General features: G+C 49.7%; 2 protein-coding genes and 1 long non-coding RNA gene across 8 annotated transcripts in view; 1 reads left to right on the top strand and 2 right to left on the bottom strand.

The window, feature by feature from the left end:
* The window catches only part of SUPT5H (SPT5 homolog, DSIF elongation factor subunit), a 28,164-nt gene extending 7,990 nt beyond the window's left edge, over window positions 1–20,174 (bottom strand). Inside the window, exons 1-14 of one of the 4 annotated variants that reach the window (XM_004776161.3) lie at window positions 20,027–20,174; window positions 19,695–19,772; window positions 14,423–14,588; window positions 11,018–11,083; window positions 10,454–10,465; window positions 9,894–9,963; window positions 9,709–9,777; window positions 9,541–9,606; window positions 9,263–9,293; window positions 8,840–8,908; window positions 3,125–3,376; window positions 1,968–2,057; window positions 1,788–1,858; window positions 235–340 (exon numbers count right to left, since the gene is read on the bottom strand). In XM_004776161.3, the coding sequence (XP_004776218.1) occupies window positions 235–340; window positions 1,788–1,858; window positions 1,968–2,057; window positions 3,125–3,376; window positions 8,840–8,908; window positions 9,263–9,293; window positions 9,541–9,606; window positions 9,709–9,777; window positions 9,894–9,963; window positions 10,454–10,465; window positions 11,018–11,083; window positions 14,423–14,588; window positions 19,695–19,769 (1,143 nt within the window). In that variant the 5' untranslated portion in view covers window positions 19,770–19,772; window positions 20,027–20,174. Of the gene's footprint in view, window positions 1–234; window positions 341–1,787; window positions 1,859–1,967; window positions 2,058–3,124; window positions 3,377–8,839; window positions 8,909–9,262; window positions 9,294–9,540; window positions 9,607–9,708; window positions 9,778–9,893; window positions 9,964–10,453; window positions 10,466–11,017; window positions 11,084–14,422; window positions 14,589–19,694; window positions 19,773–20,002 lie in introns of all 4 variants that reach the window. The other 3 variants (XM_013047628.2, XM_045076807.1, XM_013047629.2) reach the window with 3 other exon arrangements.
* A 7-nt stretch (window positions 20,175–20,181) lies between these two features.
* Window positions 20,182–21,718, top strand: LOC106004078. Of its 3 annotated transcripts, none has more exons than XR_006605778.1 (3): window positions 20,182–20,414; window positions 20,536–20,621; window positions 21,009–21,718. It is a non-coding gene; the product is annotated as an uncharacterized LOC106004078 (long non-coding RNA). The 3 variants fall into 3 exon arrangements; XR_006605779.1 differs by having other exon boundaries at window positions 20,273–20,414; window positions 20,956–21,718; XR_001176929.2 differs by having other exon boundaries at window positions 20,273–20,414; window positions 20,934–21,718.
* LOC101693195 lies at window positions 20,716–25,151 on the bottom strand. The gene is made up of 4 exons (XM_004776158.3): window positions 23,894–25,151; window positions 23,269–23,427; window positions 23,106–23,150; window positions 20,716–22,257 (listed from the first exon to the last, which is right to left on the bottom strand). Exons 1-4 carry the CDS (start codon window positions 24,035–24,037, stop codon window positions 22,003–22,005), a joined length of 603 nt encoding a protein of 200 aa, XP_004776215.1. The 5' UTR covers window positions 24,038–25,151; the 3' UTR covers window positions 20,716–22,002.
* Window positions 25,152–25,163: the final 12 nt, after the last annotated feature.

Genomic DNA, 25,163 nt, shown 5'->3' with positions numbered 1-25,163 from the left:
CAAAAGACAAGGGGAAGAAGAGAAAGTAGATGAAGGTCAGTGTCACAGCCCAGCCAAGGGAGCTATATGGTGAGATTTATATCCACAGGGACACTCCTACACTCCTGACTCGCAAGATTGTCCAGGACAGACCCCGATAACCCCCTGCTCTGGGGCCTGGACTGAAGGAGGGAGAGAAAGCCTGGCCTCCCGGCTCCCCAGCATGGTAAGCAAGATGCCCCTTGGGACCCTCACCACAGCAGACATGGCAAAGCTCTTGAAGAGAAAGCCCTTCCGGCTGTAACGGTTCCCCTCGAAGATGAGGAAGTCACCGTCGGAAGCAACATCGCCACCAAGGGACCTGGGATTTTGTGGGGGAGAGAAGATTGGGAGGGGGACTAAGGAGAGAATCTTGCTATGCCTCAGGCTCCTTTGCTGGCAGAGGGGGAAGGATCACAGGACCGCTGCCCATCCTGCCCCACTGCGTGCCCTACTAGCCAAGTGCCCTGTCCCTGAACTCCCTGCACTCTCTCCTGTGTGACCTCAGCACAGCGCAGCTCACCCTCCGACGAGCTACCATCTGATGCATCTCCCTGACCAGAACGGCCACTCCCAAAGGGCAGGAGTCTCACCGTTTCCACTCACTGCTAGTCCCCCAGAGCAGCAGCCTGCACACCGGAGGCACTTGGTGAAATACTAGCTCGACACAATATTGGACCATGTCAATGGTTACCACGCATGGAGCACTCAGCCTGAGCCTGACTGGGCCATGCGCCTTTCAGACTGCCCCCAAAGCTTGTGACGTCACTCACATGCCCTGCATTTCCCAAGGAAATGAGGGAGTGAAGCACGCATGGGGCACACTTCCTGGCTAGGGTGGTCTGAGTCTGGATTCGAATTCGGGGGCTGGGACTCCCAAGCCTCTGCCCTAACTCTCCCGGCCCTGCATGTGGGTGGGCAACATTCAGTTCTGGCCCACGCTTCTACAGTGAGAAGGGAAAGCCTGCCCCACTCCCAAAAAGGGAGTGTGGAGGAGCACGGCGATCTCTTCCTGCCACTCGATCCTCTTCTCGGTGTGCTGAGTTTGGCAGAGGCCAGAACAAGCTCTGTGGGCGGGGCCGGGCACTCAATAAGGTCTGGTCAAGTGGACAGCAGGGGGGTGAGAGGGTCCAATTCAGGCATGTGAAGTAATAGCCAAGTCCTGGGGTGTAGCTCAAAAGGTGTTCTATAATTCCCCTTTAAAGGCATGAAAAACCATCTGGTCGCTGACAGGGGGTTCTAGAACAGGACCAGTGGTTCACGTTCCTCCGTCTCCTCGTCACCCGGCCTCCCCATCAGGAGCCTTCTGGTTAGCCCTGGAACACTGGGGTCCTTGGGCTGCTCCAAAGCTCCCTCCATCTGGGGAGGGTGAGGGATACCCCCTGATGGGAAAGGGCTCTGCAGCCCTGTCTCCACTGTCCAGGCATGAGGATGTCAGGAAAAGAGACCTCACATAGCCCGACATGCCGAGGGATGCAATTGCTGTCCCTGATACTGGGGCCAAGTGCTACTCGGGGTACACGTGCACATTAACTCATCTGACGCTCATGACAATTACAAGAGGCAGGGGGCATCCCTGTTGGTGGTTATAGCAGAGGAGCCTGAGGCCCAGGATGTTCAGTAACTCGGCTGAGGTGATGCTGCCAAGCTGACCAGTCACAAAGTAAACCAAGGATGGGTAAGGGGGCCCAACCCTGCAGGGGAGCCCGGAGGCACACTCTGCATCACAGCTCAGGGGACCTCACCCAGCCAGGCCCTAGGACACTCACCTGATCTTCTCAGCATCAAACAGCCTCTGTGGAGGCCGCTTAAACTTCTTCCTTTTGGCAAACCAGTCTTTCTGTGGAGGAAAGAGGGCGCGGGTGGGAAGGGTGGAGGAGGAGGACTCGGCCACCAGCAAGGATCAGGCATGCTCCCCGCCCATTGGCCACAGGGTGTCCCCCTGGTACCAAGCTCATGCGGGCCTTGATGCGGTCGTAGTCAATGCGGGGGATCATCTTCAAGGAGATGGTGTTTTGGCTGGGCTCCACATAATCCACCTGAGGAGAGGGGGGTGGTCAGGAGGGCCCTGGTCTTCCCTCCCCCATCCCAGACACAGGAAAGGCAGGAAAGCGGGTGATGGGGAAGAAATCACACTCCTGAGAACTCCCTGCCTATTCTCTAGCCTGTCTCCCCTCAGCTCAGAAGCAAAATACCTACTACTTGCTTGACACCTCTCCACGGACATCCGAAAGGCCCCTGAAATCTAGCACAACCACAAACAACCTCCTGCTGGCTCCCAAGTCTGCTCCTTGCCCAGTCTTCTCCCACTCCATCATTCCTTCTGCTCTGGCACACAGCCTGGGAGTCATTCTTGGCTCCCTCTTACTCTTCCATCCATCTCCATCGTGCTACCAACCCCTGTCAGCTCTGTCTTCAGAAACTAACCTCATCCTCCTCCTCCTCCCTGCTGCCACCCTGGGCCTGCCCCACCATCACCTGCCGCCAGGACTATGGCAGTGGTCTCCTCGCTGGTCTCCATGCTCCTGTGGCCCCATCCAGTCCAGCCCAGGGTTTGACGGTCAGGTAATTCTTTATTGCAGGGTGCTGTTCCCTACACTGCAGGACAGTAGCATCAATCCTGGCTTCTATCCACTAGATGCTGAACAACTCGCTCCTCAATTGACACAACTAAGAACAGTGCCCTGTGGGCAATACTGTCCCTGCCTGAGAACCAGGTATTTATCCTCCAAGAAGCTGTCAGAGCAATCCTATTAAAATCCAAGTCCTGCCACATCCCTCCACCTCTAGTAGAAGCCAAAGCCCTATGACAGGCCACAGGCACAGTCCCCTCCCTGGGCCCTCCTCCTGTTACTCTCACTCTGGGGCACTCTGCTTCAGCTAGGGCGGACCTATGTGCATGCTGTTCCTTCCACTGCAACTCTCTTCCCCAAGAATCCTACAAGGCTCCCTCCCTCACCTCCTTCAGATCTTACTCCCTGTGCTTTGAAGATGCACAGAAGATGTTCATCCACTTCAATGAAAAGGGAAGGGCACAGGAGAGCAGGAGTGTGATAGCAGCAAGCCCTGAATCCTCAGCCTCCCTGCCCTGCCCCAGCCCTAGCACCTGGGCGATGTCGTCCTTATAGATGCCCCTCTTGAGGCGGACCCAGGATTTTGGCTTCAGGTTGGCCACCTCCTTCACAACTTTGAGCACGTCTGTCATCTCCTTGATGGGCACCATCTGTTGGTTCCAGTAGCCGAGCCGCAGGTTGCCCACACCCTCAATGGCCTGCTTCACATGCGTCTGCTTGTAGGCCTCCACGTAGATGTAGCCCTTCACGTGCTCCGGCGCCACCACTGACTTAATCTGCAGGGGCTGCAGGGTCGAGCCCGTGGCAAGAGAGAGTGAGACAGTAGTGCCACGAACAGTGACAGCTGCCATAACAGTGCCTGCTCTTCCAGGAATTTATCCCACAGAAACATCCGTGCAATGACCAGACACAAGGATATCCGTGGCAGAGTTACTGATTACAGCAACAAACAAGACTGGACATTTGTAAATGTCCTCAAGAGGGAATTGTTAAACTACAGCATAACCACTCCACGAAATATAACATAGAACTTACAAACTAATGAATCTGTATGTAGTGACATGGAAAGGTAACCAACACAGGGGCACCTGGGCAGCTCAGTCGGTTAAGTGTCTGACTCTTGATACCGGCTCAGGTCATGATCTCAGGGCTGTGAGATTGAGCCCTGCGTTGGACTCCACACTAGGTGAGAAGCCTGCCTGAGATTCTCTCTCTCCCTTTGCCCCTCCCCACCCTCCTGGCAAGCATGCTGTCTTTAAAGGGGAAAAAAAAAAAAAAGAAAGAAGGAAAGGTAAACAGTGTATACTACGTGAAAAAAATAAATGGATGGAAGAGAACTGGAATAAGTACACTAACAGCAAACAGAACACATTTTAAGACAAAAGCTACCAAAGATAAAAAAGGACATTTATACTGATAAACCATTCAATCATTCAAGAAGATTTAAGAACTACAAATACGTATGAACGTAACAACAAAAGCTCAAAAAACAAAAGGCAAAAAGCAACAGAAATAAAAGGAGAAACTGACAGTTCACTAATAATAACTGGGGACAAGACCCCACTTTCAAAAATAGACAGGACTAGACAGAAGATCAACAAGGAAACAGAGCACTTGAGGAACCCTATAAACCGACTAGACTGCACATGCATCTACAGACAAAACTCTATTGAACATCACCAGTATGCATACTTTTTTTTTTAAAGATTTCATTTATTTATTTGACAGAGAGAGATCACAAGCAGAGAGGAGGAAGCAGGCTCCCCGCTGAGCAGAGAGCCCGATGCGGGACTCGATCCCAGGACCCCGAGATCATGACCCGAGCGAAGGCAGCGGCCCAACCCACTGAGCCACCCAGGCGCCCCCAGTATGCATACTTTTTTTTTTTTTAAAGATTTTATTTATTTATCAGAGGGGGGGGGAGAGAGCGAGCACAGGCAGACAGAATGGCAGGCAGAGGCAGAGGGAGAAGCAGGCTCCCCGCTGAGCAAAGAGCCCGATGTGGGACTCGATCCCAGAACGCTGGGATCATGACCTGAGCCGAAGGCAGCTGCTCAACCAACTGAGCCACCCAGGCGTCCCCCAGTATGCATACTCTTATGGCACACTTAATACTCTCCAGGATAAACTGTATGTTAGGCCATTAAGTTAAGTATTAACAACTGTAAAAGAATTGAAATTGTATGAGATACACTCTCCAACCACATGCAAGTGAAATTAGAAATCAGTAACAGATTTAGAAAATTCAAAACTATATGGATATACACTAAGTAACCAATGAATCAAACCTAAGAATTACAGGGGGCCTGGATGGCTCAATGGGTGAAGTGTGCGACTCTTAATCTTGGGGTTAAGGGTTCAAGCCCTACACTGGGTGCAGAGATTACTTAAAAATAAAATACTGTATCATCTATCTATCTATTTATTTTTTATTTTTTAAAAAATTTTATTCATTTATTTGACAGAGACAGAGATCACAAGTAGGCAGAGAGAGGAGGAAGCAGGCTCCCTGCTGAGCAGAGAGCCCCGCCCGGGACCTTGAGATCACGACCCAAGCCGAAGAAGGCAGACACTTTACTCCACTGAGCCACCCAGGTGCCCTCTATTTATTTTAAAGATTATATTTATTATATTTATTTAAAGATTCTATTTCTTTAATCAACAGAGAGCCAGCGGAAGAAGAGGGAATGGGAGAGGGAGAAGCAGGCTTCCCACTGAGAAGGGAGCCAACACGGGGCTTGATCCCAGGACCTGGGGATCATGACCTGAGCCGAAGGTAAAGGCTTAACCACTGAACCACCCAGGCATCCCTAAAAATAAAATATTTAAAACAAAAAAACCCAAGAATTACAAGGGAAATTAGAAAGTATTTTGAGGGACGCCTGGGTGGCTCAGTTGGTTGAGCAGCTGCCTTCGGCTCAGGTCATGATCCCAGCATCCTGGGATCGAGTCCCACATCGGGCTCCTTTGCTCGGCAGGGAGTCTGCTTCTCCCTCTGCCTCTGCCTGCCATTCTGTCTGCCTGTGTTCACGCTCTCTCTCTCTCTGACAAAAAAAAAAAGAAAAAAAAAAAAAAAAAAAAAGTATTTTGAGATGAATGAAGACAAAACACTAAAATTTTTGGGATATGAAAGAGCTGTGCTGTAAATTTACAGCTGTAAAAAAGAAAAATGTCTAGGGGTGCCTGAGTGGCTCAGCTGGTTAAGCGTCTGCCTTTGGCTCAGGTCATAGCAGGGTCCTGGGGTACAGCCCCGCATCTCGTGCTCTGCTCAGTGAGAAGCCTGCTTCTCCTTCTCCCTCTGCCTGCTCATGCTCTTACTCACTCTCTGATTCAAATAAATTAAGTCTAGAAAGAAAAAAAGAAAGAAAGAGAAAGAAAGAAAGAGAAATCTCACATCAATAACCTAAACTTCCACCTTTAAGAAACTAAAAAGGAGGGGTGCCTGGTTAAGTCTGTTAAGTGTCCAACTCTTCATCCCACTCAGGTCATGATCTCAAAGTTGTTGGATCGAGGCCCATGCTAGGCTCCGTGCTAGGCATGGAACCTGCTTGGGATTCTCTCTCTCGTTCTCCCTCAGGCCCTTCCCGCCTCTTAAAAAAAAAAAGAAACTAGAAAAGGAAAAGAAAACTAAACCCCAAGCAAGCAGAAGCGAAGAAGTAACAGAGTAGAAATAAATAAAAGAGAGGGAGTAGAAAAACAGAGAAGTCCGTCAAAACCAAAAGCTGGTTCTTTGAAAAGACTAACAAATTTGACAAACCTTTAGCCAGACTGACCAAGAAAAAGACAAGAAACTCAAGTCACTCAAGACTCAAATTACTAAATCAGGAATGGAAGAAAGGTCATTACCACCAACCTGACAGGATTAGGAAGCAACAGTGTGAAGAAGTGTACACCAACAGATTAGATAACCTCAACGAAACCAATGTTTTCTGTAGAAAGATGTACATTACCAAAACTGACTCAGAAAGAAATAGAAAATCTGAACAGACCTACAAGAAGTAAAGATAATGAATTAGTAATAGAAAAAATCTCAACACATACACACACACAGAGCCAGGACTAGACAGCTTCACTGGTGAATTCTCCCCAATTTCTTAAAGTTTTTAAAGGATTTTATATATTTGAGATAGAGTAAGAGCAAGGGAGGGAGAGAAAGAGAGAGACAGCATGAGTGGCGGTGGGAGGAGCAGGGGGAGAGGGAGAAGCAGGCTCTCCACTGAGCAAGGCAACCCAGCATGGGGCTCAATCCCAGGACCCTAGGATCATGACTTGAGCCAAAAGCAGACACTTAACCGACTGAACCACCTAGGCGCCCCTCTACCCAATGTTTTATTTTTTTAAATTTACTTTTTAAAAAGATTTTATTTATTTATTTGAGAGAGAGAAGAGCACGTGCATGAGAGGGGAGGGATCAGAGGGAGAAGCAGACTCCCCGCTGAGTAGGGACCCCCCCCACCCACCCACCACCTTGGGGCTCTGATCCCAGGACCCTGAGATCACGACCAGAGTCAAAGGCACTTGCTTAACCAACTGAGCCACCCAGGAGCCCTCTACCCAATGTTTTAACAACATCGATCCTTCACAAACTCTTTTTTAGAAGAGGAACGTTTCCCAATTCATCCTATGAATCTAATATTAACCTGATACGAAAAATAGGCATCGTTAAGAAACTACAGACTGGGGGCGCCTGGTGGCTCAGTGGGTTAAGCGTCTGCCTTTGGTTCAGGGTCCTGGGATAGAGCCCTGCATCAGGTTCTCTGCTCAATAGGGAGCCTGCTTCCCCCCCTCTCTGTCTGCCTCTCTGCCTACTTTTATTCTCTGTTAAATAAAAAAAATCTTTAAAAAGAAAGAAAGAAACAAACAAACTACAGACTACGGGCCACCTGGGGGGCTCAGTCATTAAGCAGCTGCCTTTGGCTCAGGTCATGATTCCAGGGTCCTGGGATCGAGCCCCACATCAGGCTCCCTGCTCAGTGGAAAGCCTGCTTCTTCCTCTCCCACTCCCCCTGCTTGTGTTCCCTCTCTCACTCTGTCTCTGTCAAATAAAATCTTAAAAAAATAATAATAATAATTTAAAAATTAAAAAATAAAATAGAACTGGATTCAGCAACATACACCATGTAATACCATTGTCTTTAAAAAGAAAAAAAAAACCTGACATTTTTTGACTTGCAGAGAAGATAACCCAGAAAGACACACACCAACAGTAATTCCTTCTAAAATCTGGGACTCAGGGAAAGAGGTCTGGCCGTCTACAATATGCACATAATACTTTGGTCATCAAAAACAATAATCAGTTGTAACTCAGATGGTACTAGAATTCTGCCCAGAACACATGATAGTGGTTTGAGTGTACTTCAAATGATCTGCAAATCCTACAACTATCCGCTCGGCCCCACAGACACACACCCACTGCCTCAGTAGGTAAAAGCAGTACACTCGGCCTAACACGGAGCATAGTACGGGAAAGCATCAGCAGCCACCATAGGGTTAGCAGGAACGCCCTGTTTCCTGAGTTTTGAGTATACCCTTCCCAGGGCTCGCTCCTGTTCCCAAACTGACAATTACGCCTCCGACAATAACTCTATTTATTGAACACAAGCTACAAGATGAGTCCTTGCTGAAAGCTAGACATGTCCAGAGCTATCTGATCCTAATGATGTTGAGGGGCAAGCAGGGCACCCAGAAAAGGGAAGTGGCTTGATCAAGGTCACAGGGCTAGGACGCAGCAGGGGCAGGATTCAAACTCCAACAGTCTAAAGAAAGATCTGGGAACTTAATGCAGCCTCTTCATGCATTGTGGGCCCTGAAGGGGCGGAACGGGCTCCTGCAAGGTCAAAGCGCCTCCCAGTGCACACACCAGTCCAGAGCAGGGGTTCAGTGGATATGTAATGACTGCATAAGAAGAGAAGGAAGGAATTCTCCCCCTGACAGGCCTGTCCCCTGACCCGCTCAGCCACACTGTTCCATCCTAAGACTCCTCCCAAATAGTGAAAGGGTGACAGTGGCCAAACAGGGTTGGTGAACAGGCAGAACTCACTCAGAAAAGGCTCAGGGGCTGCTGACCCCTGCCAGGAATGCAGACAGTGAAGACACTGTCGGGCACTGAAGAGCCCTTCAATCCAGGGAGGGACAGTTTTAGCTAAAGCAGCTCATAATGGGCACCTAGAACCCTTGGACCTATACTGTCCCTTCCTCTGGGGTTCACTCTGTCTCTTTTTTCCAAGCTGCCTGACTACCCGACTTACCGTGTCTGTGAACTGGTAGGCAATGAACTTGCGCATCAAGGAAATGGCTGTGGCCCGTTCCTCCCCAATCTGAAAGACAGACAGACTTCAGAGAGATGAGGACATGAAGGACGGACACATGAAAGGGGCAAGAGACAGGAGCAAGGCAGACAAAGTCACCAGGCAAGAAAGATAAAATAGACTAGAGAGAGAGAGAGAGGGGAACAGGAGAAGAAGAGGTACAGAACAAGAGGGATGGGCAGCAAGACAGGGTGGGAGACAGTGAATAAGGAAGGGCAGCAGAGGTGGGTAGGGGGCTGGGAGATGGGAGATGACCAGGCAGAGACAGGACCGAGAGACTGACAGGCCAAAGAGACCCAGGACAGAAAAGATCATGAGCTCTGACGAGGCCACCTCCCCCACCCAGCCTCCCAGAAGACACACCTTACATTTGACAGTCCACAGATTTGGATCCCTAGACAGGAGAGGAAAAGGAAGCCCTTCAGTGAAATGGCTTCATCACAAAAGATCTGATTCACCACACCATCCTTCTTCCTCTCCCTCCACCCACCTCTCCTTCTCCCTCCTTCCATCCATAAGCAAGAGAAAGAGGTCGAGTGCCAACTTGCTACTAGTCCCCACCACTGACCACTCTGTGCCTGCAGACACACATCATCACCACACAAGATTCCCCCATCTCAGCCCAGGCCACGCCCCCTTACTTGACTCCTGGGAGCAGCTGTTGCTGGGTAATGTCATCCGAGAGCTCGTCGGATCCTCCATACACCCTGGAGAGAGGACAGCAGTTGGGAAGGGGCGTGATGCTCTGTTAGAGGCCTGACCCTTCCGGAAAAGGGACCACCCGCCCCCACCCACCCCCCCGCCCTTACGTCTCTCCCACAGATGACTTGGCATATTTCTTCATGTAATACTCGCCCAGTTCTTCCTCTCGCTGATCCCTGGGGTGTGAAGGGGGAAAGCAAACATGAATGAAAGGCTGTGGAGAGAAGGGTGGGCTGACTTGCCCCCAGATCTCCCCTGGGAGCCAGTCTCACCCTTTCGCCTCCCTACTTACCTCCAGAGGTTTTGTAGGCGCCGAGCCCCAGAACGGTCTTCATCCAGGACAACATTATCGATATTGGAGGCTGCAGAAAAATGGACAAACAGGATAAGGGGAGATGAAAGGCAGGGGCCTGGAGGAAGTGGTGGGGGCCAAGAGGGCCGGAGTTGGGCCCTGGGGCAGGAGACCCCTCACTAAGGAACTCTCAACCCTCACCCGCTACTCTGTCCTGCTCAGTAATCCTGCTTCTCACAAAAAAGACTTCGGGGACAGGGCCTAATAGGTGGGGGCATCCAGCCATTCCCCATCTCACAGCCACTGAGTACGCCCTGAACTCCAACCCACCCCACCCATCCCTGTTGCCCACCACACTCACACGTACACATAAACACATACACACTTCCCCAGGCCAACGGCTGCAGACCTGGCCTCAGAACTCCCTGATTCTGGACCCTCTACGAGTCAGAGCCCCCAGGGCCAGACAGGGTCAGGGGTGGAGGGAGGGTGCTGTGGGCAGGAAGGAGATGTCAGGATATGGGAGAAGGGCCGGGGAAGCACAGTTTCCAGATTCTTACCTTCAATCTCTTCTACTTGGAGGAAGAGGAGGTGGGGTGGTGGTGGTGGTGGTGGTGGTGGTGGTGGTGGTGGTGGTGGTGGTGGTGGGCGAGGGCAGACAAAGTATGAGCCAAATTATAGCAGCGAAATCAACCAATGGGTTGGGGGGAGGGGAAGGGAGGGACACAGGAAGGTTGAAAATCAAAAGTAAAGGCCAGGCACCAGGTGGTTGGGGGAGAAGCCGAAATGTATGAGGCGCACAAAACGGAAAATAACAGGGAAGTGGGGGCACTGGCCCAGGAAGTGGGGGGTACGTTGGGACAGAGCCCACCCCCTACAGCCCCCAGAAGGGATTCACTGGGGCCCTGGGATCCCAGAGTCCTCTTCCCACCACACCCACCACCCACAACCCCCGCCCCCCAACTCATGGGCCTAAAAGGAAAAGGGTACAGAGCTGGTCTCTCTGGCAACGACAGAAAGAAGCGAGGTGAGGGGGGGGTGCGGGGCATGGGTGGGGGATGGGCTCTCAAGACCCTCTAGGTCACACCCCAAAGCAGTTTTGCAGAGATGGGGCCCCCACACACCTTTCTCTAGAATGTCCTCTGCTCCGTCCTCCCACTGGTCCTCATCCTCATACTCATCGTCCACATCTGCAACAGGAAAGCCAAGTGGTCGGGGAGGCAGCCACAGCAGAGATGACCTGGTGACTGTGGCTCCCGGGAGACAGCACTGGGAGGTGGGCATGACAACTACGCACCTTGCAGGTCAGCACAGAGACGCCACGTCAGCACAGGTCAGGCTCTCGCCTGGATGCCACGGAGCTGCTGCTTTAAGCCACAGGAATAGGTCTCCCCATGCAGCTCCACCTCCACCTAGCTCTGAAAGCCACCCCCCCAACCTACCCACAAGTCCATTTAAATAATCCAATCAGGGACACTAAGTTGGCTCAGTCAGCAGAGTGTGTGAGTCCTGATATGGGGTCAAGAGTTCAAGCTCCACCTTGGGTGTAGTGGTCACAAAATAAATAAATAAATAAACTAAAAAAAAAAAAAAAAAATCAGATCAAAATAAACAAAACCGAAAATTCCCTCCAAACTATTAAGACCAGTATACATATGTTTTTTAAAGACACGATTCACAACCTATTGGTGTTGTTATTATTCCTTCACACCTGTGACCCTAATGCATACTGAGTGTCCCGTGTGCCCTGCTCTGCTGGGAGCACTTGCCACAGACTCCTCACGGAATCCTTGATCCCAGCACCGTTCAGATTTTCCAGTAAGGGCTCTGAGGCCCAGAGAGGGGACCTAACTGGCCCAGAGCCTCTCAGCTGGTCCCGGAGAATCAGACTAGCTCCAGGGCTCATGCACCCAACCTCCTCACTGTGTTTCTCATGCTCTTTTGTATGTAGCGAATATTACTCAAAAAACTAAGCAGCGATACCCGCACGTGACGAAAAACTCCAAAGCTGATGAAAAACTCCAAAGCATTCAGAGGCTACGTGTGCAGGGAAGTCTCCCTCCCATTTCTAGCCCCTGCCAACTCAGTCCCCTTCCCCAGACGCAACTCTGTGAGCAGTTTCTTGCCTAAAGATCACCTGAGCACATGGGGGAAGTGCGTCTAAACCCTCGCCCGACCGCCAACCGCCCCAGTACAACTTTTTAAGACTGTTTGGTACCTTCCTCTTTTTCTAAGCAATGCTACCAGCCTGGGGCTCTTCCACAGGAGCACAAGCCTCATTTGCTATCAGACTATCCGCCCCATAACTCATTTTACCAGGCCCTTACCATCAACCTATACTTAGGTCATCAGACAAGTACAACTGAAAACGGGACTACCGCAACTATCTTGTGTCTTTACCCACCTCTGAGAATTTAATCACTGGGTGAATTCCTAAAAAAGAACTCTGGATCAAAGGGTCCCTGCCTGTTAAACGTCAATGGGCACCTCCGCATAGCCTTCCCACATGCAGTGCCCAACCACGCTCCCACCACCAGTGCCTGCTTGTCCCTGGCAGTCCACATCTGTCACACAGCATGTTATCCCTTCTACTACCTAAGATCCCTTCTCAAAGAAAGGACTCCCTCCCCTCAGCCTTTAAGGGGAGGACCAGGACTGCGCTGAGCATGTCCCACCCATCTGCTCCCTGGTTCTCCCTTAGGGAAGAGGTCTCATGAAAATGGCCGATGGCATTCCAAGTGGCTCTCCTTGACATGGGTGTCGGAAGCAAGTGCCCTCACGGATGGCTGCTGGGAGGTAGGACCTTTTCAGGGCCAATATTTGGCTGCAGACATCGAAAGGCTTTAAAGCCATGTGCATCTCCTTTGCCAAGGAGTTTGACTTATAGGACTTTAGCATGTAGAAAATTTTCAGGATCCATGACAGATAAAATACATTTTCACTTATCTCTAACTGAAAAGTCACATTCATGTCAATTACAAACAATGGAAATATATCACAATAACGTTAGCAGTAAACTCTAGTATTTTCCAGCACACTACAGATGCTGATATCTCAAAATGTCATCTGCACTCATCACTACTTCAATATTAGATTTTTATCAGACCCTATTAAGTCTTGTTATTTCAATGCATTCATGACAAAACCCACACGTTCTATAAATATTTAGGTCCTGTATTTCAGTATAATTATTCTCTTTGGAATCCTATGTTATTCTTCCCGTGAGCATTTCAGATCATGGTTCTACGAAGGGGTCTGCCGACTTCACCAGACTACCAAGGGAGCCACAGCACAAAGAAGGTTCAGAACACCCAGGCTCGGTAATAACTTGTGTCTTTGTGTCTAAATACATAGGAAGGTGTTCCCAGCAGGGCTACTTGTAGTGATGAAAGACACAAACTTCAATATCTAGTAAGACATTGGTTAGAAAACAGATTAAGGGGTGCCTGGAAGGCTCAGTTGGTTAAGCGACTGCCTTCAGCTCAGATCACGATCCTGGAATCCCAGAACTGAGTCCCGCACTGGGCTCCCTGCTCAGCAGGTATTCTGCTTCTCCCTCTGACCCTCCCTCTTCTCAAGCTCTCTCTCGTAAATAAAATAAAATCTTAAAAACAAAACAAAACAAAACAAAACAAAAACCCAGATTATGGAAAAATATTATGTAGCCATTGGAGGAAAAAATGGGTATTTCCAGGATGATGATGGTGATGATAGCAGCTAAAGTTTACTGAGCACTGAGGTGCCAAAAGTTGTTCAGAAAACTTTCTTTATGTGAATTAACTCATTTAATCTACGTTATCTATGTTATGTGCTCCTCCACAATCGTTGAAAGTAGAAAAAGCAATTTACAGAACATAAAGTATGACATGGGCCTGTAGAATGGTAATAGATAACCCCCATTTTGGAGGACCTGCTCTGGGCTGGGCATGTCACTTTGGGCGGAAATCTACTTGATGTGCTTTACATGCTCGGCCCCCCAAATCCTCAAAATATCCCTGCTGGAATGCAAAGGACTGTTTGTCCCCCTGTGTGGAAGGGAAAAGGCGCTCTGAGAGACGGACAGCGACTCACCCAGGGCCACATGGAGAAGAGAGCAGAGACAGGCCAGGAGGGACCCAGGCCTGTCAGCCTCCACAACCCTCTCCTGGCCACATGTCGGTCATTGGAGCTTTTCACGACAAGCTCAGAGTTCAGGTTTTTAAAGGAAGGTTAACAGTATTTTAATAGCATATTTTGAAAGGACTGACGTTTTAGGAATATGAAGAGGAATATTTTAGGGCAAAATTACATGTTTGGGATTGGCTTCGACATCATCTAGCAGTGGGCGGGAGTGAGGAGGAAGGAGCAAAACAAGACTGGTACTAAGCTCTTAATTCTGCCAGCTGCCGGGGCATGGAGGTTCCATGCACTATCCCACTACTATGGCATTGACATTTACCAACACAGGGGGAAAAAAAAAAGTACATTCAAGGAACAGAATTGAAGGTGAAGTCCAGCCTCTGCCCAGCACTCGCTAGCCAGAGACATACCAGCCTCGTCCAGAATGAAGCCGCCATGGCGGGGTTTCTTGGGAGGTCGGTCGTCATCTTCTTCTTCCTCTTCCTCATCATATTCTTCCTCCTCTTCCTCCTCCTCTTCTTCCTCAGGCTCTTCCTCCTTCTCACTGCCTGCTACACTCCGCCGCTCTTCCTCAACCTGGAGAGTCAGGTAGGGTTGGGGCACAAGGTTCTGTACCCCCAAATCCAGACACCAAGCCTCCCCACCCCCAAATCTGATGCCACCTCTGCCTGGCTAGTCGTAACCCCCCCTGCTCTGCATACACTCCCCTGCCCCCTTGGCTGGACCTCTCTGCTAGCCATCCCATCTCAGTGAGAGCACTGGTTGGGTGTCATCCATCCAACTGATACTTGGGAGCTGGCCCAGACCCCTGCTCCACTAGACCTCCTTGATAGCCTCCCCTTGGCCTGTAAATGTAGCTCCATGAAGTTTGGTCCTTGACCCTCATGTTTTTCCACCCTACAACTCCCTAGGCCATCACATCCGCTCCCTTGGCTGGTGGATGTCTCTGTGACAATGATTCCTATATCTCTAGTTCCAGTCTACACTGCTCCCCAAGGCCATGGCCTGCCTCTTGTTGCTAATTCCATAAACAATCTTTACTCCTTACCTACAAAATACTTCACACCACTGATCCTCCCTCCCTGGAGAAAAGCTCTTCCCTTAGCATCCATCACAGCACATTACCCTGGCTTTTCTCCAACTGCTCTGGCTGATCCTCTGCAAGCCCCTCTTCCTCTGCTCACCCTCCAGTGCTGGCTTCCATCCCCAGGCTTCAGCTCAGGATCCACTGTGCTTCTCGCTGCACACATTCTCCCCCTGGGCCACTTTACCTTCCCCAGTCTCAGCTCCTGTCTCTGTAGGTGATGCCCCATCTGTCTCCAGTTCACACTCTCTTCCGGAACTAGAGGCCCCCATGTGTCAGCACCCTCCACAAATGGCTCCCCCAGATGTCCTCTAAGCCTTACACACACTTCACGTCCCTACACTGACCTCAATGTCTTCCCCCAGACCTGTGCTGGCTCCCTCTGGCTTCTAACAGGCACCAAACTCTTGGCCTGTTTTTGGAAAGCTGTCCCTTCAATCTGTCCCTTCTTCTCCATCCCTACAGCCCATAGCCTGGGCCAGAACACTGCCCTCTCTAAAACCTAGCCCCTTGCCCAGCACTTCTGGTCTCTTGACTTCTAAGCTCTTTTTCCAAACCAGTCACAAAAGGAAATGTGATCCCAAACTTCAATCTTTTCTTCACTAACTTCAGGCCCTCTTGCCAAGCTCACATCAGTACAACTCATTTACCTGATATATTCTCTAAATCACTCACCTTTTCATTTAGATTAACAAAGAAACTCTTCCATACTTTGAAATAGTTCAGAAGTAAAAACGTTTTTAAAGTTAGCCTGTCACAAGCAACAAGTAACCATAAGGATAAAAGCAGGGGCGCCTGGGTAGCTCAGTGGGTTAAACCTCTGCCTTCAGCTCAGGTCATGATCTCAGGGTCCTAAGATGGAGCCCCGCATTGGGCTCTCTGCTTGGCAGGGAGCCTACTTTCCCCCCACCCCACCCCCGCCTGCCTCTCTGCCTACTTGTGATCTCTGTCAAATAAATAAATAAAATCTTAAAAAAAAAAAAAGATAAAAGCAAAACAATATTATTAAGTCCTAGCATATTGTTAAGCCCTAGCATGATACTGTTGCAGGCTGCAGGCTCTAAGTCAAAAGCCTGTTCTCCCGAAAACAAGGAAGCAAGCAAATTTCAGAAAAGTGTTCAAGGCACAGTGGTACCAAAGTCGAACTTTCTCCATGATCCAATCAAAAGACAGGATGCGTAACTTATACAGCAAATAACTTCATGATGGATCAATGTGGTTTAAGGGCTTGTTCTCCTACCTAAAAGCACCTCCCATCACCCCCAACCCTATAGTCTGTTTCAAACATGGCCATGGGTCTCCACTGCCCTCAGGTAAAGAACCAACTTCCTAGCTGCCTACACTAGAAGCACACAGTCTACCCACTGCTCTCCCTCTCACCCTGCCTCTTTGGGCTCCCCCTTCCAAATGCTAGGTCCCAGGCACACTGAGCCACTTGTACCAAGCTCTCTTGGTGCTATCCATCACTCACGCTAGTCCTCTGCAAAAAAGCTATTCTCCTTTGCCTCTCACTCTTACATCAAAGTATCCCCCTCCCTTCCAGGAGGTCATGCCTATCCCCTAACCCCAGCAAAATCAGGCATATCCTCTAGCTTCCTCCATTACAGCCTTGACCACCTGGGTTCCCTAAGAGCAAGGCCCAGTTTAACTCAGGCACTGATGGGTCCCCAACAACACCCAGTCCAGGGATGAGAACAGAAGACAATTGAAAGACATTTGGTATATATTCCTGACTAATCCACAATGTCCCACATTTTACCAACTCAAACCACAACAGGACCACAGCCTGATTTCAATGAACCTTGTCATCATTCCACTGGCTCAGTCCCAGCAAAACCTTCTCTCCAAACCTGGCTCCCCAATCCCTGAGGTGAGGGCTCCCATTACTATCTCTGTGTTATCTTGGGGCTTGAATGTGCTCTTCCACTGTTCATCCTCACAATCCCCTGAAGGAACCATCTGTATATAAAACTATCTTCACCCCAGGACAGAGAGCTCCATAAGGGAACCAGTGATCCCAACATGATAGAAACTCTAGGAACATGCGTTCAATGAATGAGTGAGCAGGTTACTGGAGCTGAGAATGGTGAAACAGATCATTCCCCCAACAGGGGCTCATCATCTGCCATCCCTACCTTCTCCGTTCCACAAAGCCTGGTCCTTCAAGGACATGCTAACGTCTGGCTGTCCAAAAAGCCTATCTAGTCCCATATCTGGCTGGCCTCTCACTATCCTCCTGCCAGGTGAGTCATGAGCCTGGTGTGGTGCTGAGGAAGTGACATTTGCACACAGCAAACCAGAAGTCCTGGCCAGGAAAAGGACCCTGGGATTCTGGTCTCATTAACACCAGGATTTAACCACATGCAGCACCCTGAGGCCATGAGTCAGAGAGACCAAGAACCCAGTTCTACTGCTTAAAGCAAAAACCCTTCCTAGGGGGCGCCTGGGTGGCTCAGTGGGTTAAGCCGCTGCCTTCGGCTCGGGTCATGATCTCAGGGTCCTGGGATCGAGGCCCACATAGGGCTCTCTGCTCAGCAGGAAGCCTGCTTCCCTCCCTCTTTCTCTGCCTGCCTCTCTGTCTACTTGTGATCTCTCTCTGTCAAATAAATAAATAAAGATCTAAAAAAAAAAAACAAAAAAAAAACCCCTTCCTAGCATCCTCCCACCTGCTTTACCCCCACCATGGCTTCCCAATTCCTCTAATTCTTCATTGGAAGCTGAGGACTCGCTACAGGGCACAAGGATTGACAACCAAATGCCTACAGAGGTCAAGAAAAGATGTAAGTGGGGCAGCTCAAAGGAAACCCATGGTACTTTCTGTTTATCTGACACTTCCCAGGACACAAGTACATGAAATCTTTCCTTTACTTAAATTCTCCATAAGGGGGGCGCCTGGGTGGCTCAGTGGGTTAAAGCCCCTGCCTTCGGCTCAGGTCATGATCCCAGGGTTCTGGGATCGAGCCCCACATCAAGCTCTCTGCTCAGCAGGGAGCCTGCTTCCTCCTCTCTCTCTGCCTGCTTCTCTGCCTACTTGTGATCTCTGTCTGTCAAATAAATAAATAAATAAATCTTAAAAAAAAAAAAATTCTCCTTAAGGTATGTATGATAATAAATGGCAACTGATATATACCAGAATTGAAGAAAATTTCCCATTCCACAGCAGGCTGACACTTGAGCAAGAACCTGCTGGACAGAACAACGCTGATCTCAGGTTGCTGGCCTCTCTCTCTTTCCCAAAAAAGCAGAAAAATCACGATTTCTACATGAAGTAGCCCTTACAAGTGTTGGCAACTAACTTTAAAAAACTGATTCACATTTCCAGAGGTTAAAGGAGTTATCTACAATCATCGAGTTATCTCTTCATTAGTTTGTTAACTGTTGCCCACTAAGTGTAAACTCCGTGAAAGCAGATTTTCCTGGCTCCACTCTCGCCAACACCTGGAAGAATCTGGAACACAGCAGCAGATGCTCAAACATTTATATAAGGGGCGCCTGGGTGGCTCAGTGGGTTAAACCCTCTGCCTTCAGCTCAGGTCATGATCTCTGGGTCCTGAGATCGAGCCCTGCATCGGGCTTCCTGCTCAGCAGAGAGCCTGCTTCCCCCTCTCTCTCTGCCTACTTGTGATCTCTGTCAAATAAATAAATAAAATCTTTAAAAAAAATTTACTTAATAAGCAAGTCAGAAACAAGCAAAAGCAGAAAATAGTTAATAGCAGAATATTTAAAGTCACATATATCCCAGGAAATGTTTATTTGGTTCCCGAAACAGTAACGTTCAATAGACCCAAAGCCAGAGTGACCCTTTCAAAACATGAGATCACACCCCTTCTTCACTCCAAAACTTCACAGCTCTCCCACACTCAATCAGCACGAACTCCTCACCAGAACCTTCAAGATCCTATATGATCTGGCTCCTGTTATTTCTTTGTTGCACTCACTCCTCTGACCACCCAAACTCAACTCCTTGTTCTTTCTTCAACATGCAGACATGCTCCCAGCTTCGCACGTGCTGCTTCCCCTTACTGCAACACTTTTCTTCCACAAATGACTCACTCCCTCACATCCCACAACGTTTTTTTCAAGCATCACCTCTGAGACTCACCTTATTTAAAACTGACCAAGACTCCCTATTCTCCTTCTCTACATTTCTCCAGGGTACCCTCTGCCTTACTAAAGGATATACTTATCAGTTATGTTTATTTATGACCACAAGGGCAAAGACTTTCAAAACCTATTTTGTTTACTGATGCAGCCCCCGCACAAAGAACTGTGCCTAGTACACAGCAGGCACTAAAAACATATTTCCGAAATGATGGCGCACACCCCAGTATAAGAGCTAACAATGAGGCTCGCTATAGGCCAGGTCCTTCATACACATCACCTGTTATTTCACTGTACCTGGGGCATCCCTGCTCCCCCCCACCCCGCACCTATCCCTCTGCCTGACTTAGGCTTGCCTACTTCTCTATCACTACCAACAACCTGGAAACTCCCAAAGGCCGGAGCTCGTTCTGATCTCCTCTGAGCTCCCACAGGGGCCTTTCTGCCCTGGTACTGTCCCAGACGCGATGCCTCCCCACCATGTCCCCGCCACACACCTCGGCCTCCTCGCCGTCACTGCTGCGCTCGCTATCCTCCTCCTCGGAGAAGTTGCTGTCCTCGCTGTCCGACATCTTCTACTCTTGCAGGAAAAGACGGCGGCCTCAGTGCGTCCCCCGGACAGGAGCCCCACCCCAGCCTCAGTTTCCCCGCCAGTTCCCGGGAAGAAGAAAAATCCCTTAGCGCACTTCCGGCAGCCTAGTTCTGGCAACCGTGAGACCGAAAGACTACCCTCTACGCCACCTTCCGTGTCCCCGAGTCCGGGCTCTAAGCCTCCCTGTGCCCCAGCGAACCCCAATCCTGCCACCTCAGCGTCCGACCCACTCCTCACCGCTCCGGTTCCACCTCAGTCTTCGGTACCAGCAGCTGTTCACACGACGCCAGGCCGAGACTGACGTGCCCTCTCGCGAGAACCTACTCGTTGGTCTCGTCTAACGCGAGATTTCCGGGGCTAATCTCCGGCGACGCACTTCCAGGACGCCATCTTGAACGTGGCAGATCTGTCTTAACGTAGAGCATGGAGTCGACATCTCGGGAAGGTCAAAGAGGGGTAGAGTTACTCCCCTTCTCCGAACCGGCTCTTCCAGCTGCAGGAGTTCGTGCTTGAATTTACTAATGAGGTGTGTCAAGCCGTGAGGAGTCAGGGAATGACCAAATAATAATGAGTTAGCAAAGACATCAGACTTTATCTCCTAGACCCTCTAAAACATTCCTAGGAGGTAAGTATCCCCATTTTGCTGACAAGGAATCTGAAGCTCAGAAAAAATTAACTGCTCAGTGGCCGACTAAGGCTCCTCCCCAAGTTTGGGTAATCCTGAAAACCCTTGTTTTCCTTTACAGATCCCCAAGTTTAAGTCCATGTGAATTTACATATTAGTAATTATTTGTCTGACGGTGGCAAAGAGGACCGGGCATGAGAGAGAGAGGTAGGAGAAATTAATCTGATGAAGGGAGAAACAGATCAGAAACCTTTAAAAACACATTGCTAAAATTTCTTGCATAAGCATTGAGACACCTGGATTCAATTTACAGAAATTTAATATGCACCTAGTTACAGGGTAGTATAGTGTGGTTGGCCCACCAGCTGGCTCACAGGACAGCTACTAGGGAATGAGTATACCACACGTGCGTGCCTATAGGAGCACACACTCCCTGATCCAACAATCCCAGACTGAAACCAACGTGGGGGTGGGGAGGAAAGCCTGGTTGCTCTATAACAATGTTTCCCCTTCTTAAAGGAAGCTTGGTTCCCTTAAACAGCAGCTCTTCAAAACAGGATTCCACGTACAAAATGCCTTTTGATGTTGCTGCAGGAATGAGAGGGAACAGTAATTTCCCCGCCACAGGAAGTTTGGTGTGTCCGTGGTTCCCAACGCTCAACCCCAGCAGTACAGAAGATGATGCAAGAAGAGAGCGATGCACTGTAGCTGCAAAGTGGAAACAAGGTAGCAGGAAAGTGGAAACAACCCAATAGCCATCATAAAGACAGTGGATAAAACAAATTGGGGTGCATCTATACAATGGGATAGTAATAAGCTGTTGATAAGCACATGAATGAATCTCAGAAACATCATGCTGAGTGAAAGAAGCCAAACACTAGCATGGATATATGTACCTACTACAATTCCCTTCATATGAAACTCTAGAGAAAGCAAAACTGATCTCTACACTCAGCAGATTAGTGGGTGTCTACTACTGGAGGTGAAGACTGACGGGAAGGGGCATGAGGGACGCTCCGGGGTGATGGAAATGTGGCTATGTGTATACCTTTGTCAGAACTCATTGAAATGTACACTTAAAATGTATGCTATCTATCTGTAAATTACACCTCAATGAAGTTGATTTTAAATCTATGGTGTTCAGAATCTGCCAGAGACCAATTATCAAAATCTCTGGGATGGGGCCTAACCATCAGTATTACTTCAAAGCTCTCCAGGTGGTAATTATTTGCAGTCAGGGACTTGAGGTACAAGACTCCCCTTGTCCTCTAGGGGTGGGATTAGGTTAGAAGACACCTGTGCCATGCTTTGTCCCTTCCTCATAGAGGAGAGAGGAGGGAGTATCTGAGAGAGAGAACAGGACCAGATGGGGGCCCCCACACCCTAGGAGGCCAGAGATTTCAGGCTTCAGATCTTATCTTCCTCCTTCTCTCCTCTTCCCCTTGGCTCCTTGGACTGCACATGAAGTCCTCTGGCCTAGAAGGAGAAGGCTTAGGACTGGAAGCTGGGGCTAGAGACCACGTCCTCTCCCCCTCTCTCCAACAAGCCTCTCCAGCAGCAGTACCAGGCAGTCTGTGTCCTCCCAGACTCATGCTGAGGGCCGGTGCCGAGCACATGCCCCCTGTAATAACTCCAAGAGCTTGGCCAGAAAGAGAGGGACAGGTCTCTGGGGATGTCCTTCGCAGGGTGGACAAGGGCCCTGGCCAGTCACCCACAGCCGGGACCCCAGTGCATCCAGCAGACGCTGTAGCCGGAACACGGCAATCCCCAGGGATGGGCCCTCTTCGAACTGGATCACAGACAGCTCCAGCCGGAAGCACCCTAGAGTCTCAGCAGGACACACCTGTGGGGACAGAGTGACTTGGTGTCTCTGAGCAAGGGTCTGATCCCAGATCCCCAGTTCTGAACTATGACCTGGGATAATCAACCCGCCTCGTCTCTTTGGCCCTCAGTTTTCTCATTTGTAAAAGAGAACTCTGAAGAATTCCTAAATTCAGGGTTGATGCCCGCCTCTACCTAGGAAATGACACTTCTTTCTTAAAACACTTGGAAGTGCTGATTTTGTTAGAACAAGATACATTACCACTCTATACCAGAAATTGATGAGCACATCCAGGGTGTGAATACTGCTCTTGTGGACGCGTGACCCTTGTGCAGTGTGTATTCTGCACATCCCTATATGGTGTCCCTAATAAATAAGCTAACATACTTAGAACATTTAGACCAGTACCTGGCAGAAGCATCACTATCTAAATGTAGCTGTCATCCTCACCACCATCACCATTGTTTGTTGCTATGTGCCAGTCACTGTTCTAGTAGGTGCTTAGGATAGCATGGGCGCCTGAGTGGCTGTCAGGCATCCAACTCTCGGTTTTGGCTCAGAGTCATGGGATAGAGCCCTGAGTCGGGGCTCCCCACTCAGCAATCTGCTTGCGATACTCTCCCCACTGCTCAAGGGCATGCATGCATTCTCTCTCTCTCCCTTTCAAATAAATAAATCTTAAAAAAAAAAAAAAAGAGGTTTTGGAGATAACAGTGAACAAAATGTATCTGTGAAGGCTGAGAGGTGGGTCAGAGCAGCTGGACAGCCAGAACACCATACCCCTGCCTCCTGCCCCCAACATGTGTTTTGAGCCTAGTGGATTCTCCCTGAACTTCCAAGGTCCAGTAAGAAGCTAATGAAATACTCACCGAGAGGTCATCTGGTGTGTAGAGAGTGCCATCATTTTTGTTTCCCTATAATTTGGGGTAGGGAGAAGAATCAGATCTTGGAGCGGGGAGCCTGACCCTTCCTCGAGCATGCCCCCTACCCCCTCCCTGCCTGTCTCCAGGCTTTCCCCTCCGTCCTCCTCACCAGCATCTTCATGATGGCAACAAGGAAGTAGAAAGGCTCCCGAGGACAGAGGGGTGATCCTAGGCCTCCCAAGGGTCGTACCAGCAGGAGGATGGTCCAGAGTGACCACATGGGCACCCTGCCCACCGCCCAGGCTTTCTCTGGTCCCAGCCCAGCATCCTGGAAGCAAGAATTACAGAGAGCTAGTTAGAAGACTAAAGTCCCGGACCTCTTCCTGCCCAGCTCCACTCAACCCAGATACTCAGGGAATGTTCTCCAATAGCCCCGCGGGAAGATGGCCATCCTACAGCAGGGTGGGTCCAGGTCAGAGGGTTCCCTGACACCTCTCCCCCAACCCCCACAGGAAGATATGAGACTCAGCAAAGGTGGGAGTTATCAGCCCAGAGAGACTAGAGGATTTGGGGAAGTCCCCTCCCACCCCCCTCCCCAACAGGTCCATAAGGCAGTACCGAGTGTGTGAGTGCTTGAATCCCGCTGCCTGTCTTCTCATTGGAAAACACCCCTGCTAGGCTCTATCTGTGTTTGCAGGTGCATATTTGGGGGTCTTTGCTCTCCTTTCTACTTCTAATTCTGTATCAAGTATTCCATATTTCAAATATCTTGGAATCTCCATGCTTCCATGTACCTGTCCGTCTTCTTTCTCTGAGGGCTGGCCTCTCTGCCTCCGAATCGCCGCCACTTGTGTTTTCTGGGTCATTCTGTGACTGACCCTGTGTCTATCTTCTTTCTCCTCTTCTCCATTGGCCCCTTCTTTGTCTTTTTCCTTCATGTGTGCCTGTCTCTCTTGTGCTGTGTATCTGTCTGTATGCCCCCCCCGCCAAGTCAGCCTCTGGGGCCCCCCTCCCTTCACTTCTCCCCTCTCTTACCCTTTTGGAGCTAGACTCTGGGCTGGAGGATCCTCCCTCCCGCCACAGACCCGCCCAGCAACCTCCACCCCATCACCACCTTCCAGGCACAAGGTGAATCACCATGGTCCTTTGAACTTTGGACCTCTGACTCAGGGCTGCCAGAGAAGCTGAAGAAACTGTGGGCTCTCTGCAGGTCTGAGAGAGAAACCTTTTGGCTGGGACCCTAAGGAGTATCCTGAGTTTGGGGGAGCAAAGGGGCAACTCAATCCTGAGGTTCCTCAGATGGGATGGGGGGGGGATACTGGGGATAGAGAACTCTGTGGGGGAGAAGCCTGGAGAGTAGGATGATTTGCAGGGGGAGGGTATGAAGAGATGATTTGAAAGACCCTGGAGAAAGAGGGATTCTAGGGTGGGGACCCTCAAGGGGGGCATTCTGGAGGGTGGGATTCTAAGGAGTGGAAAATCAAGGGGAAGCCAGCTGCTGGCAAGAGGAGGCTCTGAAAGGAAAAGAATTCTTAGGAAATGTAGATTTTGAAGGAGGGGGCTCTGAAAGCGAGAGAGATTTTGTGAAAAGGGGATTCTAACGGGGCTGTTCTGGGAAAGGTGGATTGCGGGCAGAAGTAGATTCTGGGGCTCTTGAATGGAGAAAGATTCAGGGAAAGAGGAAGTCTGGGTGAGGGCTCTGAAGAGTGGGATTCTGGGAGAAGACTTTAAAAGGAAGGAAATTCTGGTGAAAGGTGGATTCTGAGGGGCGCTAAAAGGAAAGATTCTGGGAGATGATTCTCGGAGGAGTTGGTTCGGAATCCGGAATTTGTAAATCCTGACTTCCTGCTGTGGGTTCTGACGGAGAAGGATTTGGGGAGAAGGGTGTCCACAGGGCAGGATGGAGTTCACAGAGTATGGTCAGTGCTAGGGGTAAAAAGAGCCTCTGTAGACGAGGGTAAGAATCGATTTTAGGGCGGAGGGAGATTATCAAAGAGCTGAAATGCAAAAGAACCAGCGATGGCCAGCGAGGACCGAGAATGTGAAGAACAGCCCGCCCTCGCC

The sequence above is a fragment of the Mustela putorius genome, unplaced genomic scaffold, assembly GCF_011764305.1.
Source record: "Mustela putorius furo isolate JIRA1106 unplaced genomic scaffold, ASM1176430v1.1 tig00000196_pilon_pilon_pilon, whole genome shotgun sequence".
Lineage (NCBI taxonomy): Eukaryota > Metazoa > Chordata > Mammalia > Carnivora > Mustelidae > Mustela > Mustela putorius.
This window is presented reverse-complemented; position numbering and strand designations above follow the sequence as displayed.